The sequence below is a fragment of the Gobio gobio genome (assembly GCF_949357685.1).
Source record: "Gobio gobio genome assembly, chromosome: 16".
NCBI lineage: Eukaryota > Metazoa > Chordata > Actinopteri > Cypriniformes > Gobionidae > Gobio > Gobio gobio.
In genome coordinates, this window is record NC_137109.1 from 20,365,574 (window position 1) to 20,391,657 (window position 26,084).

General features: G+C 43.6%; 1 protein-coding gene across 11 annotated transcripts in view; it reads right to left on the bottom strand.

Annotated features, from left to right (window-relative positions):
* Positions 1-210: 210 nt before the first annotated feature.
* Positions 211-26,084, bottom strand: part of kdm3b (lysine (K)-specific demethylase 3B) — a 45,040-nt gene continuing 19,166 nt past the window's right edge. For 6 of the 11 annotated variants that reach the window (XM_079839816.1, XM_079839812.1, XM_079839820.1 and 3 more), the window contains 10 exons: positions 25,753-26,028; positions 25,499-25,670; positions 25,218-25,308; positions 24,972-25,102; positions 24,762-24,881; positions 19,983-20,006; positions 6,099-6,238; positions 4,196-4,372; positions 1,193-1,327; positions 211-1,108 (listed from right to left, as the gene is read on the bottom strand). In XM_079839816.1, coding sequence (XP_079695942.1) covers positions 1,028-1,108; positions 1,193-1,327; positions 4,196-4,372; positions 6,099-6,238; positions 19,983-20,006; positions 24,762-24,881; positions 24,972-25,102; positions 25,218-25,308; positions 25,499-25,670; positions 25,753-26,028 — 1,347 coding nt within the window. In that variant the 3' untranslated portion in view covers positions 211-1,027. The remainder of the gene's footprint in view (positions 1,109-1,192; positions 1,328-4,195; positions 4,373-6,098; positions 6,239-19,982; positions 20,007-24,761; positions 24,882-24,971; positions 25,103-25,217; positions 25,309-25,498; positions 25,671-25,752; positions 26,029-26,084) is intronic. The other 5 variants (XM_079839821.1, XM_079839814.1, XM_079839813.1 and 2 more) reach the window with 2 other exon arrangements.

Genomic DNA, 26,084 nt, shown 5'->3' on the forward strand with positions numbered 1-26,084 from the left:
CATATTAAGAGAAAAATTATTTTGTCTCCCAAGGACATTTTCTGATTTTTCCTGCCAGTCGCATTTAGTTATGACTAATATAAATGTGGCTTTTACCACATTCCAGCGACCGATTGGCTTTACAGAAGCACAAGTCAAAAGTTATTTGATAAACTCCGATTACAGCCAAAGTTCCCCTTTTGCGTCAAGAAAATTTCAAAGTAAACAGACAATATTTCAAAAGCTTTAGTTTATTGCAGTGCCATCCATGAACCACAAAATGTCTTATAAAATAAAATAGTAAGCATTTAACAAATAGATAGCTAAGAAATTCATTGTGTCATTTCCAAACAACAGGGCCAAATCCTTTCTTGTAAATCTTTATTGTGGAAAAAAAGAGAAAATCATACACACTGCTAAGATCAATATATATATTGGTACATATTAATGAGCAGTAATTCTGCAGAACTGGAATTGTTGATTCTTGAATGACTGTCCCTCAAAGCCAGTCGAACTCCTGTTGTCAGTGAATTATTACCTAAATGGCATCTTACAAAAAGCAAAGGACATGTTTTCATCATCAACAAAAAAAAAAAAAGAACTTAAAACTAAAAACTAAAAAACTTTGGTCTAGATCCCTTCCATGTTCTTCTCCACCTCTCCTGGAAAAGGTGGCGGGAATCTTTTAATCATCTGAATTACTGTTGACCCCCATCTTAACTAAAAGCTCTCCTTCATTGAAGAGCACAAAATGAATGTTCTCTAAGCAGGAAACCCAGTGCTCACTTTTCACAGAAGTCATAGAAAACCCTTTAAAAGATTCATGTCAGCTTATAATCACCAGCTCTCTGAACAGTCCAACAAACTTTAAACGCTGAGCAAAAAACAGACTTTTTAAATACAGAGAAAAGGATTGTAAAACTAAACAATGCTTTTGTAACACTGATGAAGCAGCATCTTCATCCTACCAAAACGCTGAGATAAGTTCCATTATAAACAACTTGTTTTGCGAGTGCACTGGCCTCATCCGAACCCAAATTCACGCCAACTAAGAGCGGCCTAGCTTGGGCTCATGGGCTTTTAGTGTTCCCACAGCATCCTTCACAGCATGGTAGATGATGTTCTTCACCTGTGAACAACAGAAATGCAACATTAAACCAACATAAAGTGCTTGGCTTAGCAGAATTTGTTTTTGCGAAGGACAAAGAAATACCTGTAGCTTGTCCTCGTGGTTGGTGTGAGTGTTGGAAAGGTGCCGGAACTCTTGTGTCAGTCTAAAACAGTGCTTCACGTGTTCAGGAGACACAAAGTCCTCTGCGACCTTGATACAGCTGTACAGATTATGCACCTGGCAAAACCAAGATGAGGAAATTAGTATTTATGTGTCAAGTAGGGGTGTGTCATATGTATCGTCTATGCTAATATCTTAATAAAGCAGCAAGCCCTGTGAAGCCGTGGTTTACAGTGAATTTCAGACCTGCAAACTCACAAGTGTTGAAAAAGATGACATGTTTCTGAATTAAATACTTGGGGGCCAGTAGAATTTTTTTGTGGTTTTAACATGTAAACGAAGCATTCTGGTGCACTCTGGCAAGAAAATAAAGGGGAAAGACAAAATTTGCTTTCAAATAAAAAACATTTACACTATAGTGCTGGTCATTGGCACAAATTTCACAATTTGATTTGAAATTGATTAACATGGGTCCGTCCTATCAGGTACAATACATAGTAAATTGTATGCACTGTACAATGTGTGGGGGGATTTTTGGTGGTGTAAACATATTTATTCTGAAGCAAAATTCTCAGTGTAATATCAGCTTTTACATACTTAAATCTACATATTTGAGATATTTCCCCCAGGAAGTTATAAAGGCAATTTTTTAACCTTATTAAATGCATCATCTTTCATGTCAAATTCTTACATTTGATCAATCAATTCTGTTATATTAATAATAAGACACTATAAGGCTGTTACCAATCAAATTAAATAATTTACACTGCAAAATTACAACTATAATAAATAATGTTATGAGATTGAGGTTTTAAACGTTTGAATATACAAATAAGAAAAATGCAATGATATTTTAAACATGAAACTAAACCGCCAATAGGTGGCAGCAAGTGACCGTCTTAATGAGTGAGTCACTGAGTTGTTCATTCAAACGATTCATTCAAAACGCTGAATCGTTCAGTAACAAAACACCGGGCTGAGTGTTCCTTTCCTTTGGAACCATTTTCGTCAGTGAAATAGAACAAAAAAGTCAATATTGTTTGTGTCGAAAATGTAAGTAACTTATTAACTAGGGATGGGCAACAGTGGTCGAGTAATCGAGTACTCGAACGTGACAGCGATCATCGATCATGAGAACGATGATCGCCCTGAAAAAAAAAATATTTGTCTCTTTTTTATTGGTTATTGCGTCGTTTTGCGCGGTACCTGAGGTCTGATTGGTTAGCGTTATACAGCACGCCTCCAGACCGCGGCGAAATAAAGTGAAACTGAGGCGTGCACTGCAGTGATGTCTGGAATCACTGTGATCATTAAATGGTTAGTGCAAGATGTGCAGCGCCAATCTGTCATAGCCTACATAGCATTATAATGACAACACGATGGAACTAGAATGCTGTAAATTATCTGTGCTTAGTTCCCGGTGTATCAGCTGATCCACAGAGAAACTAGCGAGAACACTCAGACTAGCGCGTGAAGTTCATGTGCGCATTCACGTCCTTTTCTGCAGATGCACGTTGTAAGATTACTTTTATGTTGTCCATCTGATTAATCTAATATAAAACGCGTTTGGTTGAGCTTAATAAACAAGCAAAGCGCTGCCGTTATACCGGCTGTTGTTCATTCTCTTCATTTTCAGCTCAAACGCATATTTCATGCTCGAAATTATATGGTTTAGAGACAGTCATATTCTTTTCAGATAGGCTATTTCTTTCTCAGAATCATTGATATTAGTAATGCAGCACTGCTATACTGTTCTCGTATTTTTTAACAGTAGACCTAGTTTATTTAAAGTTGTTTTTCGGTATGAGTTCGAAAACGCGCAGTAGCCTATGTCTGTAAACGCTTTGATCATGAATAATAAAATTAAGTGCATGATGTGCAGAGTCAATCTGTCAAAGCATTATAATGTGAACACGATTTTAATAAAATGTTGTTTCTGTGTGCTTTCGTTGTCCGTGTATCAGCGTTGTTAAGGGAAGAGCGCATTCAAAATGTTCCGTTTCAAACCATAACCTGTAAAATCTAGCTCGCTGAAGTTCACGTGAACATTCACGTCCTTTTGTGTTGATTTATGTCGTAAGAGGTTCATAATAATCTTCATATTAATATTGATATAGGGCGCGTTTGGTTGAGTTTATTAACCAGCTAGCAAGCTAGCAAGTGTTATTTCACAGTTTCAGCTCAAAGGCAACGCTCGATATTACTGACTTGGTTATTTGAGACGGTCATTTTATAAAGATGATTGTTTTTCAAAGACATTTATGCATCATAATCTAGCAGTTATTTTTTGTTTTATATGTTCATGTTTTCATGTCACGTTTGTATTTGTCAAAAACCATTTTCATAACAGTTTTCATTATCTCAATGACGGACATGCCCTGCCCCCTGCACATGCCCCGCCCCCGAGTACTCGAGTAATCGTTTTTGAGACCTATCGATGATCGAAATGAGAATTTGACAAAAATGCCCATCCCTATTATTAACTAGGGTACTTGTTTATTGAACCACAAAATTCAATGTAACATTTGCAATCGTGATAATATTATGCATAATATACAGCTTTCGTGCTGTAAACTGCCGTTTGTTTGGACTGAGACGCTACAGTGTCTGTGAAGGTCACGCCACATTAGAGCGTCAAAAAAGATTGCGACAGCTCGATAGACGTCTATGGTCTCACTCCAGTCTATGGGAAATTAGCCCATTTCCAATTATTATTGTGATGTTATCAATGCTTTCACCCACTTTGTACTTATATTGTATATTATGCATATAAAACACAAAAAATGCCGGCGCACTGGTTCATTTTCAAATAGATGCTTTATATTTGTTTTGTTCAAACATTGCTGTTTCTTTTGCTATAGATATTTTACTTTTCATATTATAAAGCAATGTTAATTATGTTCTTAATAAGGTTTTTTTATTTAAAAAATATATAACAAAAAGAACCGATAAGAATACAGTTAAAGTACCATCTCAGTAACTAACCTGATGTGGCGCTCCAGCTGGGATGAACACAGCATCTCCCAAAAACTGCACAATGGACCAGCCCTGGACTCCATACTCCTCGAACAGCCTGTGACGCAGCGTCTGGTCCAGGTACCAGCTCTGGTCATGGATAGGATCGTGGTCTGGTGGGTTCTCTTGACCTTGTTCTTCTCCAACCTGCGATAAATAGGTGTAATTAACTTCAGTTATTCATACCGTATTCAAAAAATACAACACGACATCATGGCTTTGCGTAAACATAGACAGCACTTTCTAAAGCCAAATGGCATGTTATCTGTACGCATTTTGAGCTATCTGCGTGTATGTCTACGCTGTGTGATTCCGCGTGTATGTGTACGCCGAAACGAACATCATCTCCGCGTGTATGTGTACGCCGTGTGATTCCGCATGTATGTGTACGCTGTGTGATTCCGCGTGTATGTGTACGCTGTGTGATTCCGCATATGTGTACGCTGTGTGATTCCGCATGTATGTGTACGCTGTGTGATTCCGCGTGTATGTGTACGCTGTGTGATTCCGCGTGTATGTGTACGCTGTGTGATTCCGCATATGTGTACGCTGTGTGATTCCGCATGTATGTGTACGCCGAAACGAACATCATCTCCGCGTGTATGTCTACGCCGTGTGATTCCGCATGTATGTGTACGCTGTGTGATTCCGCATGTATGTGTACGCTGTGTGATTCCGCGTGTATGTGTACGCTGTGTGATTCCGCATGTATGTGTACGCTGTGTGATTCCGCGTGTATGTGTACGCTGTGTGATTCCGCGTGTATGTGTACGCTGTGTGATTCCGCAGATGTGTACGCTGTGTGATTCCGCATATGTGTACGCTGTGTGATTCCGCATGTATGTGTACGCCGAAACGAACATCATCTCCGCGTGTATGTCTACGCCGTGTGATTCCGCATGTATGTGTACGCTGTGTGATTCCGCGTGTATGTGTACGCCGTGTGATTCCGCATGTATGTGTACGCTGTGTGATTCCGCGTGTATGTGTACGCTGTGTGATTCCGCATGTATGTGTACGCTGTGTGATTCCGCGTGTATGTGTACGCCGTGTGATTCCGCGTGTATGTGTACGCCGAAACTAACATCTCCACGTGTAGGTCTACGCCGTGTGATTCCACGTGCATGTGTACGCCGAAACGAACATCTCCGCGTGTATGTCTACGCCGTGTGATTCCACGTGTATGTCTACGCCGTGTGATTCCACGTGTATGTCAACGCCGTGTGATTTCGCGTGTGTGTACGTCGAAACGAACATCTCCGCGTGTATGTCTGCGCCGTGATTCCGCGTGTATGTCAACGCCATGTGATTCCGCGTGCATGTCTACGCCGTGTGATTCAGCGTGTATGTGTATGCCGAAACGAACATCTCCGCGTGTATGTCAACGCCGCGTGATTCCGCGTGTATGTCAACGCCGTGTGATTCCGCGTGTATGTGTACGCTGTGTGATTCCGTGTGTATGTAAATGGATTTATAAACATACTAAATGATGCTTTTTTGAAAATGTAAAAATGCAGAATGTTTCTTGTGATGGGTTTAGGGGCAGGGGCAGTGTGTGTGTGTGTGTGTGTGTGTGTGTGTGTGTGTGAGATGGGTAGGTTTAGGGGTAGGAGTAGTGTAGGGAATAGAATGAAACGGCGTTGATAAACATGCTAAAAAAAGATTATGCGTCTTGATAGCACGCCAAAATGGCATAGCGAATTGGCGTGTCATACATATGCTATTTCATCAGTCTGAAAAATAGGTAGAGGTAGAGAACATTGCCCAAATGCGACATTAAAAATGTCCTCAAAGACACACGAGGGTCTTCATTTTTGGGTAAACTAATACTTTAAAAGCAAATCACATCAAACAGACAATGTTATCCTTTTACCTTTCGCAGGAGCTCACGGATCTTTTCAGCGTCTTTGGCGGCGTAGATGTGCCAGAGCGCTCCAGGTTTCTCCTTGATCTCATAGACCCTTTTCTTAGTCATGTCATCCACATCACCCTCTTCAATGGTCAGCATCACTTCTGCAGTAATAACAGGTCAGTCAGTAAACAAACACACACACAATCATAACTTGTGTAAAAGTCTTTATCCTTTCCATAAGACGGCGAACTACAGCTGTACTATTCATATTGATTGTAAGATCCTCCTTTGTGTCTACACTACAGCTTTAAATGAGTTACAGCAGTGTGAGCACGGTGACAAAGTTCGCACGCAATATGTAAACCTTCAGAAAGCACAAAAAAATATGACTGCACTGCGAGTCCTGACAGGTCTCACATGCAGATCTGAAATGCGAGTTCTGGTCTACATGCACACATCTGAACACACATTTCTGTTTTGTTAAGAAATGCTATTGGTTGCTGGCCTTCTCTGGAACTCTTATTTTAAATGGCTGCTTGCATTACATTAAAGGGACACGATTTCTTTCTGAGGTCATATGTCTTAGTAGCTGTAAGATTATTTGTGCGTTGGTGCATCTTCTGTAGTTACATCATGTACTAAGAGCGACCGTCCGTCCGTCTTTCGGATGAGACGTTAAACCGAGGTCCTGAAAATACAAGTATCGGATCAGGACTCTCACTTTCAACCACTTCCGTCCTGATTTCTTCAAAGGGTCAAAGGGAGGTTCTATGGTCGGTAAATGTATTGGGTTTTTTTTTAGATCTTTTGATCTAATGGACAAAATAAGCTCACGCAATTTACATATGAATATGAAAAAGGACGCAAGACCAGCCGAACGCTGTGAGTGTGTGTTAGACATCAGGAATGGTGAGAGAACATTGTGCTTGGTACGTTTTTCACCTTCAAACCACATTTGGATCTTCAGCCGACAAAGTTTAAATCTTGTCTGGCTAGCGCACTTCCAATAATGTTTACGTATTAGGTCAGTAGTGGAGAGTAGATGGTCTTTTGTGGCTGTTCGAACACATTGATCAGATCGACCAAAATGCATCTTAATACCAGGTGTAAACAGGGCCTAAGACTGTCGCCAACACAGATGTGACTCAGGGTGCTTTCACACTGGCAGTTTAGTTAGTTAGAAACGGAGCACAATTCGCATGAAAAATTGGTAATTCAGGGGGAAAAAAGCAACTCTGATTCAGGTGTGCACTTGTTCAGGAGTAACCTGCACATGCATTTAATCGGATGCCATTATTAGTACAACAAAACACATGTAAGGGATGACAGTGGTGATGATTTACCTAGGAAACGAGTGAGAGTGAGCCTGCAGTGTCGTTGTGCAGAGTGAGTGCAATCTGAGCAGCAATTGAATGGCTCGCAATCCGCTGTCTCCCCAAAAGAGTCAGTTTTTAAGCCATTCATGCGACGCACATACAGTAAACGCAAGTTTCGTTCACTCTGCTGCGCATAACCGCACCAAATCAATAACAAAAAATTATTGACCCATGTCCTGTTTTCCTGTCATGCACTGTGCATGTAAGATGCACGCAAACGCACCAGGGTTCGATAGAACCAAGTTTAGTGTGAAATCAGATCAACATTGCAAAACAGTCGGACTCGGACCACAGCAAACATGCCCAGTGTGAAAAATTCTCAGAGATATCTGTCAGGTAGGACTACAACAGTGGGATTTTAAGAACTTCAGTTACTCATTCATGTGCAAAACACTTATGCAAAACATAATGGAGCAGGACTTTAGAGCATGTTACACAAGTTTAATACCACACACAGGGAAAATTGTTACCATTTCTCAATGTGTGGTGTGGCAAAACCTAAATAACGACTTATATAGTGATGACCTATTTCAAAACATTGCATCATGAAGATTCAAAGCGTTATGAATCAGTGAGTCGATTCAGCGGTTTGGAACGCCAAAGTCACGTGATTTCAGCAGTTTGGCGGTTTGACACGCGATCCGAATCCTGATTCAACTCGCTGATTCATAACGCTTTCGAAACATCATGATGCCGTGTTTTGAAATCGGTCATCACTATACAAGTCGTTATTTAGGGTTCTCTTACGAGAGGTTCTCTCGTATTGCGTAAGTTTCCTTACGCATCGGGAAAGTATTCTTTCTTCGAGATTTCTGAAAAACCCAAAATTATCCTTAATTTTGTAACATTGTCAACGCAGTGCGGCAGCCTGGCAGACCATAGCAGGCTATTCCAGCGTGCTATTGGCTGCTCTGCTGGCAACTGCAGCAGCCTATCGGTGAGCCCGCGTGACGTGGCGACCAATTCATTTGCCTACAGGTGGGGCGTGGCCACGTGTATATAAGCAGGGCTCACGGGCTGCATATTCGATTTTCTTTTCTTCAGCGAAGCCCTTCGCATCGCTGGATCTGGAACCCGCCGCCGTGATCGTGCAGACGAGCAAGCAGAGGACAGCGCCTGAAGAAGCCGGCAGCATCGCGCCACCTTCAGCCATCCGTGCCTGCTCTGCTATCCGGCAGCCCATATCCTTTACGCTCAAGTGTTGTCGCCGCTGCGTCACACTTTCACAAAAAGAGCCGAGCGTTTGATGCAAAATGTCTCGTTCCACCTGCGGCTCGTGTCACGCGCAGCTCAGTTCCGGGGACCGCCATATGATCTGCGCTCTCTGCCTGGGCCGTGATCACGCCGCCGCCGCACTTCTCGCCGGCGGATGCCCGGAGTGCGAGGAACTCGGAACAGTTTGAGAATGACATCCCTCCAGTCTCTGCTAAGCCGCGCAGAAAGAAGCGCCGCTCGCAGCGGACTCCGGAGTTTGCTGAGAGAAGCTCGCCGGAACCCTTCCCGCCTGCTTCACTCTCGCCTTCCCCGCCCCCACCCCAGGCCGCCATCTCTGTTGCCGCCTCTGGGGATGAGGCGGATGCGGCCGCGGAACGCGCCGACAGCTGCTCCATCATGGCTTCCGACAGCGAGGACTGGTCTTCCGCGACCTCTTCAGTTCGGGCCTCCGGACGCTCTCGAGCGGGTGAGGACGCGGAACTGTTGCGCCTTCTCATCCGGGCCGTCGAGCAGCTAGGCCTCGAGTGGGCCCCGCCCAAGGTGGCAGCGCCGAACCGACTTGACGGATGCTTCCTAAACAGTCGCCGCCGTGCGCCCACCTCCAGGACTGCACCCTTTCTGCCAGAGCTTCACGAGGAGCTCGCGAAGTCCTGGAACGCGCCATTTTCCGCAAGGGTCTCATCTCAGGCTTCTTCGGCGCTCTCACAAGTTGACGGCGCGGCTGAGAAAGGCTTCAACGATATCCCTCCGGTGGAAGAGGCGGTCGCAGCGCACCTTTGCCCGCCTTCTGGTTGGCGCTCAAAGGCTTTCCTCCCGTCTAAGGCCTGCAGAGTGACGTCATTGCTGATCGGCTGCGCTTTCGCTGCCTCTGGTCAAGCGGCATCTGCTCTGCACTCTATGGCCGTGCTGCAAATCCTCCAGGCTAATCTCCTCCGCGATCTGGACGACGTTGAGTTGGTCACGGATTTGCGAAGCGCGACGGATCTCGCCCTCCGCGCTACCAAGACCGCAGCACAGGCCCTCGGACGCTCTATGGCCTCCCTCACGGTAGCTGAGCGCCACCTCTGGCTCACGCTCGCGGACATGCGAGAAACAGAGCGCGCGGCTTTTCTAAACGCCCCGCTCTCCCCCTCTGGGCTCTTCGGACCAGCGGTCAAGGGGATCGTCGACCATTTCTCGGAAGTGCAGAACACGACTCAGGCAATGAACCTCTTTCTGCCTCGACGCCCCGGCGCTAGCAATAGCTCCGCTGCTCGCCGTCCTCGTGACCAGCCAGCACCGAGCTCCGCGCAGCGCCCAGCGCGGCCCCCATCGTCTCAGCGAAGACCGAGCGGCCGCCCCAGATCGCGCTCTTCCAGCCGTGGTAAGCCGCCTCCACCGCGGGGCCCCCGGCCTAGGATCGCGCTGAAGTCCGAGCCTCCAAAGTCCTCCTAGCCAGAGGCGAGAAACGACGGTTAAGTCCCGCCGCGGCCGGACCACCGTCAAAACCCGTCAAGACCACCTCTTTCCTGTCAGCCCCCACCACTGTGGCTGCTGCAGATGGTTTTCACGCAGCCAACGAGCCGGCAAAACTGCCCTCTCGCCTGTCTACAAACGCCGTTTTTACGGCGAACCAGAGAAATCACAAAAGTTGCATTATTTCTGGTTGCACGGCTCACGCCGTATGTGTTTCAAATGCAGTAAATGTGCCCACTTTTCTGTGTTCACCCCTGCACACAAGCACTATAAGCCCCGTGTCTCTCACTCACATAAAGCGGCCACCGGCCGCTCGAGTGCTAGAGTTAGGTCACGTGTCCGCTTGTTTGCGTCCACGCCTAGCCACCACACGCGCTGTCACACAGCCACTCTTAACCGGTCATGTTCCACGTGTAAGAGTTGTGCCCGCTCAAACGCGCTCACACATTTTCGCGAACATTATGCCTCAGGCACCACGCGCCGCGCCACACACCATTTGTTCTCCGCCCAGGGTGGCCGGAGCGATGAGTGTGGGGCCACACACAAGCCATTCCCCGCTCAAAGCGGCAGAGATACAGTGTGTAAGGCGGCCAGCCATCGCGAGCGATCGGCTGGCCCACAGCACCGCGCCCGCCCCTCCTATACAGGCCGTCAAACCCGCGAAGCGCGGCGTTTCGAGCCCGGAGGCCGTTCTATCCCGTGTGGCACACGCGAGAGCGTGGGAAGCCATTTCAGGTGTATCAGAATGGGTGCTGAGAACAGTGAAGCACGGCTACACTCTGCAGTTCGCTTGCCGCCCTCCGCGCTTCTGTGCGCGTACGGAGACGAGAGTGAGCGAGGAAGTAGCACATCTACTTCGAGCGGAGATCGCCACGCTGCTGTGCAAAGGGGCTATAGAACCGGTTCCCCATTCTATGAGCGAGTCAGGCTTTTACAGCCGATATTTTCTCGTGCCAAAAAGGGACGGGTCGCTCAGACCGATTCTGGATCTGAGGCGTCTGAACAAAGCTCTTTTGAGGAGATCGTTCAAGATGCTTACGACCAAGCAGATCCTCGCGCATATTCGCCCGAGAGACTGGCTAATTTCCCTAGATTTGAAAGATGCATATTTTCAAATCAAGATAACGCCGCGTCACAGGCCATTCTTACGATTCGCCTTCGACGGCCAGGCTTATCAATACACCGTCCTTCCGTTCGGCCTGTCACTAGCACCCCGTACATTTACGAAGTGCATGGACGCGGCCCTCGCTCCCCTGAGAAATCGAGGGATGCGAATATTGAACTACCTGGACGATTGGCTCATCCTGGCGCAGTCAGAGGCCGAGCTCCTCGCCCACAGGGCAATGCTGCTCAGCCATCTGGACAGCCTGGGGCTCACGGTCAATTGGACCAAGAGCTCATTAGTGCCCACGCAATCAACCTCATTTCTGGGTTTGAATCTGGACACTGTGGCAATGTCAGCCCGCCTGTCACCCCAACGCGCGCGCCAAGTTCGGCGCATGGCTGCGTACTTCCGGCCGGGCAAAATCGCACCTCTCAAGCTTTTTCAGAGGATGCTGGGACGTATGGCCTCAGCTGCAGCTGTGCTCCAGCTGGGCTTAATGCGCATGCGTCCGCTGCAATGCTGGTTAAACGCTCGAGTGCCTCAGAGAGCCTGGGCGTCCGGAGGCTTCAGGATCAGAGTGACTCAGGGCTGCGTTTCAGCCCTAGAGCCCTGGTTAGTAGCCGACATGTACCAGCGGGGAGTGACAATGGGAGCCATCTCACACCGCAAAGTCATCTCGACGGACGCCTCCACCTCGGGTTGGGGCGCCGTTTTCGAGGGCAGAGCGGCCTCGGGCCTCTGGTCGAGCGGAGAAAAACTCCTACACATAAACTGTTTGGAGATGATAGCGGTAGAGAACGCGCTCAAGCAGTTTCTCCCGTTTATACGAGGACACCACGTGTTGGTCCGGTCGGACAATACCACGGTGGTGTCCTACGTGAACCGGCAGGGCGGTGTCAGGTCCAGGTGTCTGGGCAATCTGCCGGAACGCCTGCTCGTGTGGGCACACAGCTCGCTGCGCTCGCTGAAAGCTGCGCACGTACCGGGCCACCTCAATGTGGGCCCGGACAAGCTGTCCAGGGGCCTCATTCTCCCAGGAGAATGGTCCCTGCACCCCCAGACAGTCCAGCTGGTATGGCGCCTATTCGGCAGAGCGGAGCTCGACCTCTTTGCAACAAAAGAGACCGCCCGCTGCCCAACGTTTCTGTCCAAAAGCGAGGATGCGCTGTCCCAACCTTGGCCCAGCCTCCCGCTGTATGCTTTCCCACCGATTTCCCTATTGACCCAGGTCATAGCGAAAATCAGGGAGACGCACCGCCCGGTGCTCCTTATAGCGCCGCGCTGGGAGAACCAGATTTGGTACCCAGAGCTGGTGAAGCTGTCGCACTCACCCCCTGGCCAGTTCCGCTGAGAGCAGACCTCCTCTCTCAAGCAGGAGGGTCAGTTTGGCATCCCCATCCAGAGCGATGGTCTCTGCATGTATGGGTGACCAACGGATACCCGTTGACCTGCCCGAAGGGGTTATGAACACGATTTCACACTCTAGAGCCCCCTCGACGAGGCGGTTATATAGTTCTAAGTGGACGGTGTTCACTGAGTGGTGTGTTTCCAAGGGATTTGATCCACAGCAATGTGGGGTCCAGCGGGTGCTCTCCTTCCTCCAGGAGCTGTTGTAACTGGGCAGGTCCCCTTCCACGCTCAAAGTGTATGTAGCGGCTATAGCAGCGTTCGCTCAGACGACGCTAGGCAGCACGCTAGGAAGGAACGAGCTCATCATCCGTTTCCTCAGAGGGGCCAGACGGATGAATCCCCCGCGGCCCCCATCGGTTCCTATATGGGATCTGGCCTTGGTCCTAGAGGCCATGAAGGCTCATCCTTTCGAACCGCTCGAGACTGTGGAACCAAGGTTCCTTTCGCTAAAAACCACGTTCCTGATAGCTCTGGCTTCAGTAAAACGCGTGGGGGATCTACACGCACTCTCAGTGAGCCCGACGTGTATGGAGTTCGGCCCAAATGACTCCAAGGTCATTCTTAGGCCGAGGCATGGTTATGTCCCCAAAGCGATAGGCACTCCCATCAGGGCCCAGATTGTCTCCCTCTCGGCTCTGCCAGCACCCGACGAGGGGGACGGTGGCAATGTCCTCTGCCCTGTCAGGGCATTGAGGGTTTACGTCACACACTCCGCCGCCTTCAGGCGTTCTGAGCAGCTATTTGTTTCGTTTGGAGGGCGCACTAAAGGTCTCGCCTCCTCGAAACAGACCCTGTCCAGGTGGATAGTGGACGCGATTGCAGTAGCTTACGCTTCCAAACAACTGCAGTGCCCGCTAGGTGTCAGAGCACACTCCACTAGAGGCATGGCCTATTCGTGGGCTTGGGCCAGAGGGATTTCCATCCACGATGTCTGTATGGCGGCAGGCTGGGCCTCCCCGTCTACGTTCGTGAGATTTTACAATCTGGAAGTTCCTGCCTTACAGGCGAAAGTGTTATCAGTTCAATAGGGCTGTTGGTTCTGCCCAGTGATTCTGCGCAGACATAGCTCACATACTGGTAGTAAGTTCGGTACGAGGCTTATGTAAATTTGAAGGAGACCGGCGGTGCCGTTCCCTCATTTACGAAAAGAGCTGTTGTAAGTTTGAAGGTGACCGACGGTGCCGTTACCTCACTCATATGACAAGATATTGTGAATTTGAAGGCGACCGGCAGGTGCCGTTCCCTCATTCATAAGACAGGGTGTTGTATAGGGCTGGGCAATTTTATCGATTCTGCGATATAAATCGATATTTTTTTCTCCCAAGAAAGTATCGATTTTTAAGCCGCGAGTATCGATACATAAGTCCCATTCAAATCCCCGTGTTTACCCCCATTTGCGTTGCAGGAAGAGCGATTTGGTCAGCCAGCCGCTAGTATCGCTGTAGAGCAAGTTACCCGTACTACTAACTTTACGCCGACGTCTACCTCTTCTTGTTTACGGAGTCAGAGCGAGGAGATTCAAATAAATGGCGGCGAATATAAATCCAGCGCCTTCATGCTTAAAAGCAGATGTGTGGGAGCACTTTGGGTTTAAAAAGAAGAAGGAAAGCGACGACTTAGACTCAGGGGTCAACAACATGAGTCGCCCGCAAGCACCACACGAGTTGCCCGCGGGTCTGTTCTAAAAATAGCTCACCATAGCAGCTGCGTTCAGTCGCTTCCGTGTTAATTTAAGCGCAGGGCTCCAGGCTGAAGCCGAATATATACTAGTGTCTGTAAATAATAAACTGCAAAATACTATTTAAATATTACTCCTGCATGTTCTGCGTCTGTGTGGATGACGAGCGCCGCGCGTGCACTCGCTCTTGTAGTCTCTGCCGACACGAACACAAACCTCACTTCATGAGAATTTACCGTTTCATTTGAGAAAACTGGCTGCGTCTCATTCTGCTCCTGGTTCAGAAGTCAGGGCACTGATCAGGACATAAGTCAATGGGCTGATCCCTGATCAGTGCCCTAACTGAACTAGGGAGCTGAATAAGACGCGCACCCACTGTCATATCATCATGAACACAGACACTGGTAATCACGGCAACCCGTCAAAATAAAAGTTTGGTTTAACGTGAAGAGATTGACTACAGATTGTAGCCTACAGTACATTTAGCTACGTCTCTATGTAATAATAATACGTCTCTACTAATAATATTAATTATGAAATAAATAATACTAATTATATAATTATTAATGGTTGCTTATTTTTCACTTGATCTTTCATTTATAAACAATGTTTACTTTTAAACAGCATACAGCCTTTACATGTTTATGTATTATTTACTTATGATTATCATCATATATAATTTATTTAAAAAAAAAAAAAGTGGTATTGTACCGACTACTGGAACTACTACTATACTCTTTCAGGTGTAAAACAGTTTGGATAGTTGTTAATATGAGAATTATGATGCATTATTTAAGAGTTTTAAGTATTATATAACATGAGTAGCTCTCTGTGACTTTTTTTTTTTTATAAAGTAGCTCTCAAATGAAAAAAGGTTGGAGACCCTTGACTTAGACAAAGCATCGCGGTTGATTTGCAAGCTGTGTGACACAAACGTGAAATACTCTGGAAATACCACCAAATGTCAGTGTCAAGCTAAAAAAGCTGTCAAAGAAACTGTTCAGAACAGGCCACTTGCTATAATTTTTTAAAACTCCATTGTTAATTGCAATACTGCACTTTATTTACTTTTCAAAGGCTTGTACGCTACAGTTTGCACTGTTTCAATAAATGGAACTAATTTTCTGAACACATCTTTGATTCATTTTGTCCAGCATTTGCAAGCTGTAGACTCTGTCCCGTCAGAGACATATATTGTGTAATTGATGATTTTAGTTTTCAGTTCAGTTAATTCAATCCAAGTAAATGAAACACTCACAAGATGTCACCAAAATCACTCTGTCCCCTTTAAATCTTTCAGAAAATGATGTAAGTGTATTGAATTATTTCGAATCGTATCGTTGGCTGATTATCGTGATATATATCGTATCGTGAGCTGAATATCGAGTATCGTATCGTATCGTGAGATTAGTGTATCGCTACAGCCCTAGTGTTGTAACCACCCGTTGTAACCACCCGTCAGTTCGAACGAAGTGTCTGTATATGTGGTGGCCCATTTTCCTTACCGGCCACCCTGCCCGAGCAGTGTTATGGTCCCCGGTTCCCTGGGATACATATGCTGTGCGTGAGGCGCGCACGGCGTTGACAATGTGTTCCCGATGCGTAAGGAAACTTACGCAATACGAGAGAACCTCTCGTAAGAGAACGATACTCGGTTACTTAACGTAACCTCGGTTCTCTCTAGAAGAGGGAACGAGTATTGCGTTCCTTGCCGTGCGCCCCGCGGGCTTTTACGCTTCAGAACTACGAAAACCGAATATGCAGCCCGTGAGCCCTGCTTATATACACGTGGCCACGCCCCACCTGTAGGCAAATGAAGCTCATTGGTCGCCACGTCACGCGGGCTCACCGATAGGCTGCTGCAGTTGCCAGCAGAGCAGCCAATAGCACGCTGGAATAGCCTGCTATGGTCTGCCAGGCTGCCGCACTGCGTTGACAATGTTACAAAATTAAGGATAATTTTGGGTTTTTCAGAAATCTCGAAGAAAGAATACTTTCCCGATGCGTAAGGAAACTTACGCAATACGAGAGAACCTCTTCTAGAGAGAACCGAGGTTACGTTAAGTAACCGAGTATCGTTTTTTTGCGCACAAAAACTAATTCTCGTCGCTTCATAAAGTTATTGTAGAACCACTGTAGTGAGATGGACTTTGTAACGACGTCTTTAGTACTTTTATGGGTCTTGAGAGTGTACAGTGCATTGTGCCAATGGAGGCCTTTCAGAGCCCTCGGATTTCAACTAAAATATCTTCATTTGTGTTCAGAAGGTCTCATGGGTGTCGAACGACATGAAGGTAAGTAATTAATGACAGACTTTTCATTTTTGGGTGAACTAACCCTTTAAGAAGGAACTGAATGTGATGAACTACAAGAAATTTGAGATTAATTGAAATTAAATATTTTAATCTATTGACAGCCCTATTGATCAAGCAAGCAAATGGAGCAGAGGGCTGAATGTGGAGGGATACAAAAAAACAAAACAAAACAAAAAAAAAATCACAATAAACTGTTCCATTATCCCAACATATGGGAAAAAAACCCTAATCTGACCACAGAATCCTGGAATAAAAAAAACGAATTCCAATTAAAATATCTTTTAAAACCTTTAAAAGCAGGAATGACACGATCAACAAACATCACTGAAAAGCATGGACAATTAAAAAAAAAAAAGTGTATAGCAGATATTAACTATTTAAAGGGGTCATAATATTAGTCACAGCTGAACACTGCAAATTTTCAACAAATCCGCCTGCTATTGAAAATTGTTCCATTCAAGTTATGAACCAGATAAACCAGTTCATTGAAGCAACTGCCTCAAAAGAGCAATCCATTTGATCTGGTTGCAGCAGTTAACATAGTAATATAGTGCACAAGGCCGTGATGCACTAAGCCGACGGTCGACCAATGCCGAGCCATCGTTAAGCATCTGTCGGTCTAGTTTCTGCAGTGCGTTCTGCACCGTTAGCACTATTCGGACCCCCATCTGCAACTTTTCGACCAATTGAGCATGTTGAAGCCGCGTCAGAGAGATCACTCTGATTGGCTGGTCAGCTTAGTGAACCAGTGCACAAGAAAAACAAACGTGAACAACAAAGTCAAGAGGGCACTAACAGAAGGCTCATTTTTCATCCTCATCTCATCTGAGATTGTCATGGAGTCCATCTACAGGGAGCGAGATTGGTGTGAAAGTGGTGAGCAAGCGCTGCTTTGTTTATGGTTTGTGTATCCGCAGTCTTCTTATTGGTTCCTCTTTTGTATAACAAATACAGACTACTGCAACCTGCTAGAATGAAGAGTTATTTCCTCTCACGTATGTACATGAGAGATTGCCATTGGCTTTGGTCTTTGCTGCGTGCTCAACTTTTTGGCCCGCCCGCTAGTTATTTGATGTCGTTTGGTGTGTCTGGGCCTTTAGGTCTAAACCAGTGTTTCCCAAGCCTGTTCATGGAGCCATACCAACAGGGCACATTTTGTATGTCTCCCTAACATCTTGTAAGTCTCCCTAACATTTTGTAAGTCTCTACTAACAAACTAATGAGTTGAATAAGGCGTGTTTGAAAATGTGTACTGTTGTGCTGTGTCCTAATTCGCATACTCACCCTAAATATTATTCGAAATTAGAATTAGTATGTCCCAAATTGTAGTATGTTGAAATTAGTATTTCAAAGGTGCCTGGATTAGAAGCCTTTTTATTTTTCATAAATTAAAAATAAACTAGGAGATATGCTGTGCTGGTGGAAACAACAAGACCATGCTACTGCGACTGTCAAGACTGGCTCGCACATTGTTTAGTGTTCCCGCCAATAGCAGTAGCAGCGAGCGTGCCTTCTGCGCAGCTGGAAGAGTTAAGAAGAAAGGAGGACTAGATTAAAACCTTCCACTGTGGATGCTGTGCTTTTTCTCCCACGATGCTCTGTAGAGACTGTTCTTCTGGCTGTCTACTTTTTCTGGTTAGAATCCGAAGTGCAGACATGTGGATCTAACAGCTAATATTGCCCACAACCCATTGCGCATTGGACAAGGATTTGTTTTTTTTTCAAACATGAATAAAAAGGTGTTAAACCACCACAAACATGGCGGATGTGAAAGACGGTTAAGCAGAGAGGTTTGGATAAAAGGGTTTGAGTAATTAATAATCAGTATCTAACCTGACAAAAAAAAATATTATTATTCGATGTTATCCACATTATATTTCATCTCCAACAGCACTGTAAACTTTAATAAAGATTTTTGGTCATTAACTCATCATTATGCAAACACATGAGGAGAGTCTTCGTATGAACTCTTCGAAAAAAAATCCCCCTTTGTGTTTCACAGCTGAACTAAAAGCATATGGTTTTGAAATATAGTAAATCTTCATTTTTGGGTCAACTATTCCTTTCATAAATTGTCTTTTTTGACTGAGGAGGACATTTCAATTTCTGAAATGTATAAGTCATTATACATAAAACTACTTGTGGTTATTATTATTATTATTATTATTATTATTATTATTATTATATGACCACTTAAAAAAATAACTCATAAATTGGTCTGAAGGGGCATCAACAGTGAAATGTAACAACTAGTGATGCACCGATCATGATTTTACATGGCCGATTCCGATACTGATTTTTTTCAAGAAAACTGGCCGATTCCGATACCGATTTCCGTTTATTTTTATTTTTTACACAATAAAAGAACGAAAGTATACATGAACAAGATGTTTATTTGGTATTTAACAGGCTAAATTGGCTTTTGGCTAATGAAAACAAGTCCGCAATCTGAAATTAACGGGAAATTGAATTGGAAATTAAAAGGCTGAAAGGTGAAATTAAAGGCAACAACTGCATATTCTGCAATCCAAACAAAGATGTTACTTAAATCAGCATTTGTTTTTAAATTCAGTGTAAAGAAAAAAAGTCTTTACCAGTGAAATTAAATAAAACCAAAGTATATAATTGTTCCAAAATGTTAAATCAAATAATGTTTAGTGCAACGAAAAAAACTAAGATGCTACAGCAGGTGCTTTTTAAATCAAATTAAGTCAAATGTAATTTTAAGGTAAAATAAAAATGATCATCCTATAGGCTACAGAACTGATAGAATTTCATTTCAAAAGTGCATGCATGTTCTTCTTTAGGCTACAAAAAGAAGTATTACAAGTTAGTCTGTTTCGTTCTCATCCGATCCAACACGTGAGAAGCTGAGCTGAACAAACGCTCACTATCTCCTTGTGCAGGGCGCAGAGAGGTAAGCTCGCGCAACTTCACCTCACACAGGAAAGCGGCTCTTCCCTCAGTTCTCCAGTTTCCGTTTGTAACACACAAGTGACATGCTCGCGAATGACTGCAATATTGGCGTATGTGCACGCGGGCGCAATTCCGGAAAAAACGGCAGAAAAATACAAAGAAAAACGGTTTTTGGCCGGTCAACCGGTGCATCCCTAGTAACAAAAAAAAAAAAATCTGAATGTAGTACAAAATGTTGCACTGAGAGGTGCACTGTCCATACCCATTACCCATATAGTGTTGCTTTATAATAAACCATCAACACTAATAATTAATTTAATGTAAAGAAGAGTAGTAAGAGATGGGTTAAAGCAATGGGAGTGTAGAACAAGAGATAGTGAGAAAAGTGGGAAGGGCATGCCTGAGGTGAGACAAATGAAAAAAAAATGCACAGACCTTTAAATCCCGCGAGGTCTGCTTCTGTGAATGAGAAATGGTGCCACAATCAAAAGTAGTAAGACCCCCAAGAGCACAGGCCATCCTAAAGGCCCTGACTGCATCCGGCCCACTGGCCTGTGAGTGGTTTGGATGCTATAAAGGTGCTACAATAGCTCATTATCTGCACAGATTTCACCATGAGAGACCTCAGTCAGAGCAGATGCTATATTTAAAGGATTAATTCACTTCAAAATTTCAATTTCCTGATAATTTACTCACCCCCATATCCTCCAAGATGTTCGTGACTATCTTTCTTCAGTCAATTTTTTTTTAGTTTTTTGAGGAAAACATTCCAGGATTTTTCTCCACATTATAGACACCTCAATGGCAACTAATGGGTTGAAAGGTCCAAATCAATGCCATTTCAAAGGCTCTGCACGATCCCAGCAGAGTAATATACTTATCTAGTGAAACCATCGGTCATTTTCAAAAATAAATAAAATGTATATACTTTTTAACCTCAAATGCGCATCTTCAGAGTTGTGCTTCATGACGCATCACGTCGGAAAGGCCACGCGTGATATAGGTGGAAGTACCGACCCAGTGTTAAAACAAACGCGCAAAGACTAAATCAAATGGCCTGACGTGATTACGCCATACACCGTGAAGACGAACAACACCAAAGTCGAGCATTTGTGTTTTAAAAGTATATACATTTTTAATTCTTAATTTCTTTTCGACTGAAGAAAGAAAGACATGAACATCTTGGATTCCAAGATGGTCCCTGTGTGTTTGGCATGCCGTCTGGTGCTCTCGTAGACTTCAAAATTCTCCTCTTTGTATATAAATCTCTACATAACCTAGCTCCTGTTTACCTCTCTTAGCTTCTTCATCCCTACACTCCATCCAGAAGCCTAAGATCCTGCGGCCAGGGTCTGCTGGTAGTCCCTCACTTTAGACTCAAGCGTAGAGAGGAGCGTGCATTTGCGGTGGCAGAGCCACGACTTTGGAACAGCCTGCCGTTAGAGATTAGATGTTGGTAATTTATATCGGAGCTTCGATTTCTGGTTGCGGTCTTCCTGTTTTATGGTAACTGTGCTCTTATTTTTATTGTTTTATGCATGTTATATTTTAATCTTGTTCTTCTGTTAAGCACTTTGGTTAGTATAGTTGCTGTTGTAAATGTGCTATATAAATAAAATGAACTTGAGCATCTTGGATGAGATGGGGGTGAGTAAATTATCAGGAAATTTTTATTTGAAAAGTGAACTAATCCTTTAAAAGATTAGTTCACCCAAAAATATGTAATATATATAATAATGTAATATATGACATTCTTCTTTCAGACGAATACAATCAGAGTTATATATAAAAAAAAAAGTCCTGGCTCTTTCAAGCATTATAATGGCAGTGACTATTTTCGTTTTTTAAATCCATAAAAGTGCATCCATCCATCATATAACTGCTCCACATGGCTCCGGGGAGTTAATAAAGGCCTTCTAAAGCAAAGCCATACGTTTGTGTAAGAAAAATATATTTAAAACTTTATAGACTAAAATAACTAGCTTCCGGTGGACTGCCGTACGCATCGTTTTACGGCAAAAGAGTAACCCCTGTTATATGATGGATAAATGCACTTTTATGGACTTCAAAAAGTCACTGCCATTATAAAGTTTTGAAGAGTCAGGACATTTTTAATATAACTGATTGTATTTGTCGGAAAGAAGAATGTCATATACACCTAGGATGACTTGAGGGCGAGCAGAGGTGTCAAGTAACGAAATACAAATACTTCGTTACCTTACTTAAGTAGAAATTTTGAGTATCTATACTTTACTGGAGTAATTATTTTTCAGCCTACTTTTTACTTCTACTCCTTACATTTTCAAGCAATTATCTGTACTTTCTACTCCTTACATTTTAATAATAGCCTCGTTACTCCTATTCCATATCGGCATGTTTTCATTCCGGCTTGTCGTCAAAAAAAAAAACTATCCACTGTATCCAGATAAATCGCGCCATCCGGATAGAGTGAATTTGATTGTGGTTGGATGAGAAGGATAAACACAAACCATTCCGACACCCTATTGGGTTGTACGCGATCAATCACGCCTGCACCTGCACAAATCACACACCATGTTGCCAGATAGGGCGGATTCTCGCCGTCGAGAGCACGCACTTTCAGCCAATCAGCGATCAGCAGGCAGACGTGCTCATTCATGACTTTAGCCGGGTTTTTAGCGTGATAACTCATAGCTGTATATTCCAGTGATCGTTATGCCAGTAGCATAAATATACAGTAAGTTGTATCTACAGTAAAGAGTGGGAGTGACTCAACTCTCAAACGTGAATTACACCTGTGACTCGAAGACTCTATCATATAAATATGACCGTGACTCCTGTCCATCGTCATATACACACACTTAGGACATCTGCAACTAGCAACCCCGACAGCTGCTGAAAGAGGTTTAAATCAACGATTAATCCGTTCTGACTGTGCTAAGTGCATGTGCCATGTACTTCACGAAAGACGTACTGTAGTTTTGTCAAAGCAAAGTGCAACACAAAGGTAAGCGCATTGTTGTTATTTTTTGTTGACGGATTATTGTACAGTATCAATGAATTACACATTTTGACAGTGGTGTGTGCATTAACGTGTGAAATGCCTGTTTATTACATTGCTTTTTCCAATCTCTATATTGGGCACTTTTTGCACATAAATTGGCTTCTTACTGTTGACATTGTGTTTTTCTGAGGGATAGCCGTTTTGACAGTTTCTACCTGGACATAGTCATATTTGATTCGTTTTACTGGGATTTTTTTTTTTTTATCATCAATGTTATGTTTAAAGGAGATAAAATGGTAACTTACTTATTAACATTGATTGTAATGCCAATAAAATAATATCACATTATTTTGGCAGTTAAAGTTTTGGGTTTTTTCTAGGAGTGAATAGTTGCCTATAAGTATTGTAAAGGTGCAAAAAGTCAAAATTCAGAGGAATGTTATCAATAACCATTTTTTGAATATAAATGTACATTTGGTGAGTTTTTGGGCTGGAAATCGTCGACCCAATCTGGCAACACTGATCACACATTCAAATAATGGTTATTGATAACATGCCTCTAAATTTTGACTTTTTGCTCAGTAGTACACATATGGTTCTTTAATGTATTTGCATTGTCCTAAAATGCGTTGATTTTCAATGGGAATATATGCGGCTGAAACGGGTAGCCTATGCATCTAAAAAATGTAAACATTAACTTTTTAATATAACATTATAGTCATTATGGCCTTTAGACTTTTTTTTTTTGAGGAGGTGGGGTATGCACTGTGGCGCGGCCTAATCTTTTGTCCTTAAAGGGATAGTTCACCCAAAAATGAAAATTCAGTCATCATTTACTCACCCTCAAGTACTTTGTTCATTCAAGTTTCTTTGTTCTGAAGATATTTTGAAGAATGTTTGTAACCAAGCAGATTATATGCAACCATTGACAGCCATAGCATTTTGCCCCTACTATGGCAGTCAATGGTTTCTCTATCTGCTTGGTTACAAACATTCTTCAGAACAAAGAAACTCATACCGGTTGGAAGTATTTGAGGGTGAGTAAATGACAGAATTTTCATTTTTGGGTGAACTACCCCTTTAATGGCATTTTTTCCCCTTACATTACTTTTATACTTTAAGTAGTTTTGAAACCAGTACTTTTACTTGAGTAAAAAGCTTGAGTTGATACTTCAACTTCTACAGAAGTCTTTTTAAACCCTAGTATCTATACTTCTACCTGAGTAATGAATGTGAATACTTTTGACACCTCTGAGGGCGAGTAAATCATGGGCCAGTTTAAATTTTTGGGTGAACGATCCCTTTAATGACACCAACAAAAATACAGCTATGAGGGAAAGACATTCAATATGTTGTACTGATCATGAACGACACTGTACGTCTTTCTGCAAACATAGGCATCACCATCACAACCTAATTAAATACAGCTTCTACTCTTAATAAGGTCTGTCATGGTGGAATCTAGGAAACTACCTCTTGAGGGAGGCTTGGGACTATTATTCACCGATATAAAACTTTTAACAAAAAGTTAGGGGTCTGAATACTTCTGTAAGGCACTGTATCTAATGTGTTCTATTTGCCACTTTTCCCCATCCAATTATTTAATCTATGGGTGGATTCTCTAATTCTAGCTTATGCCTAAAGGGACACTTTATCTAAAAATTCAATTACTATTTATCATTCCAAACCTGTATGACTTTCCTTATTCCACAGAATGCAAAATTTGCTAGACAGAATGACCCATTCAACATTCACTTTCACTGTATGAGGAAAACAATGCAATGAAAGTGAGTTCAAATTCTGCTTTTCCTTTTATATTTCGTCAAACGGGTTCAGAACAACACGAGGATGAGTAAACAAATGACAATATTTCTATTTTTAATTGAACTAACCATTTTAGGACAAAGCGTTTTCAGGGGAATTTGACAGCTTGTGAACACTGTGTTGATTTTTCATTTTTTGTATTACATTGAAGGTTTGAAACCATTATTGGTGATAACATTTGCAAATAAGACGATAAAAAGATTTACAAAAGATTACAAAGGTTTTTTTTTTTTAAATAATAATAGACTACAAAATAACTATCAAAATGATGCCCATCCTTATACAGTACAGGAACAAACAACAGATGCAAACTAAAATATTATAATATAATTTAGCAATATAAGTTTACAGAAACAATAACAAGTAAATTAGCAATAAAATGTTATACACATAAGCTTTATGCTTACCCTTTTCTTGATCACTGTCCCCTTCTGGGACGCCCACATACACCATCACGTTGACTGCATCGGATACGTCCAGATGCAGGTTAGTGGTGCCAACCTTCCTGTCTTCTGTGGAGATCAGACCTGAGAGAGACACAGCAAAGGAAAGAGGTTAAAGATAAGTCAACGTATTCCTCTTGAGTACTGGCAGGATTTTGAATGAAGATCCCTTACCATAGGCATTGTACATTTTAGGGCCCAGATCTGGCCGAACGAAGAAGTTTGGAAGACGAGAAGCCAGGTTGAGACGGCCGTCTCTCTTTGTGTACTCTGGTAGAGGAAGGTTGTCCATGAGATCATCAAACCTGCAAACAGAAGAACATAAGTAAGTCAAATCATAAACTGCTAAACACACTGGCTGCTCCCAGATAGATATAGCACGGATGAAGATACCAAGGCAGCAAATGACATCAAACCTACCGAGTGGGCATCATGTCTCTGAAATCTTCTCCAGGAGGCCAGTCTTTAAGTTTTAATACCATAGGTTGGCCATCTCCACCTTGCAACCGTTCTAGAGAAGAAAGGAGAATATAATAAACTCAAGGTTAAAGTGGTTTCATTGTTAACTGGTTATGATGACAGTTAGGGATGTTAACAATTAATCAACAATCAATTAAACGGTTGTTAATAATTGATTAAACTATGAAAAGCCCAGCCAAGTTTGAGAAGAAGTCTGGAGATATTAAAGCATATGTACTCACTGGAAATGACCTGGAAGCCATCCCAGAAGTCTCGGACTTTGACATCAGAGATGATTGCGCAGTTCCTACAGTTGACCAGGTCTACATCCTGGTCTCCAAACTCCAGGCTGAAAGCCTCAGGCTTCCATAAGTTACCCTTCAGCCTCCTGTGTATGCCCGAGACCAGCACAGGCTAAACAGAAGAAAGTGTGATTAGCATCAGCAGAACATAATTGATAAAACAGAAGTGCATCCATTTGACCGCCACTGCTCACCTGTCCTTGTTTCCAGCACTCTCTGAAGATCTTCCAGTTGTTGCCGTTTCTGGGGTCTTGTAGGCAGAGTAAACGGCCGTCACACAGCCAGGAGTGGGAGGTGTGAGGGTCTAGCACACTGAGGCCCATCACCCCCTCTCTGCGAGGAACAGCCCCAGACTCGCCGCCTTCTGCTGACCCTGACACACGCCGACCCTCTGCCTTCTTTGTCTCTACTACTGATGCAATGATATGATCTAGGAAATTAGGAAGACCTCCCTTCATTTTATCAGTCTGCTAAGGAGGGAAAGAACAAAACTATATTAATAAAACGCATTTAGAACATTTCATGT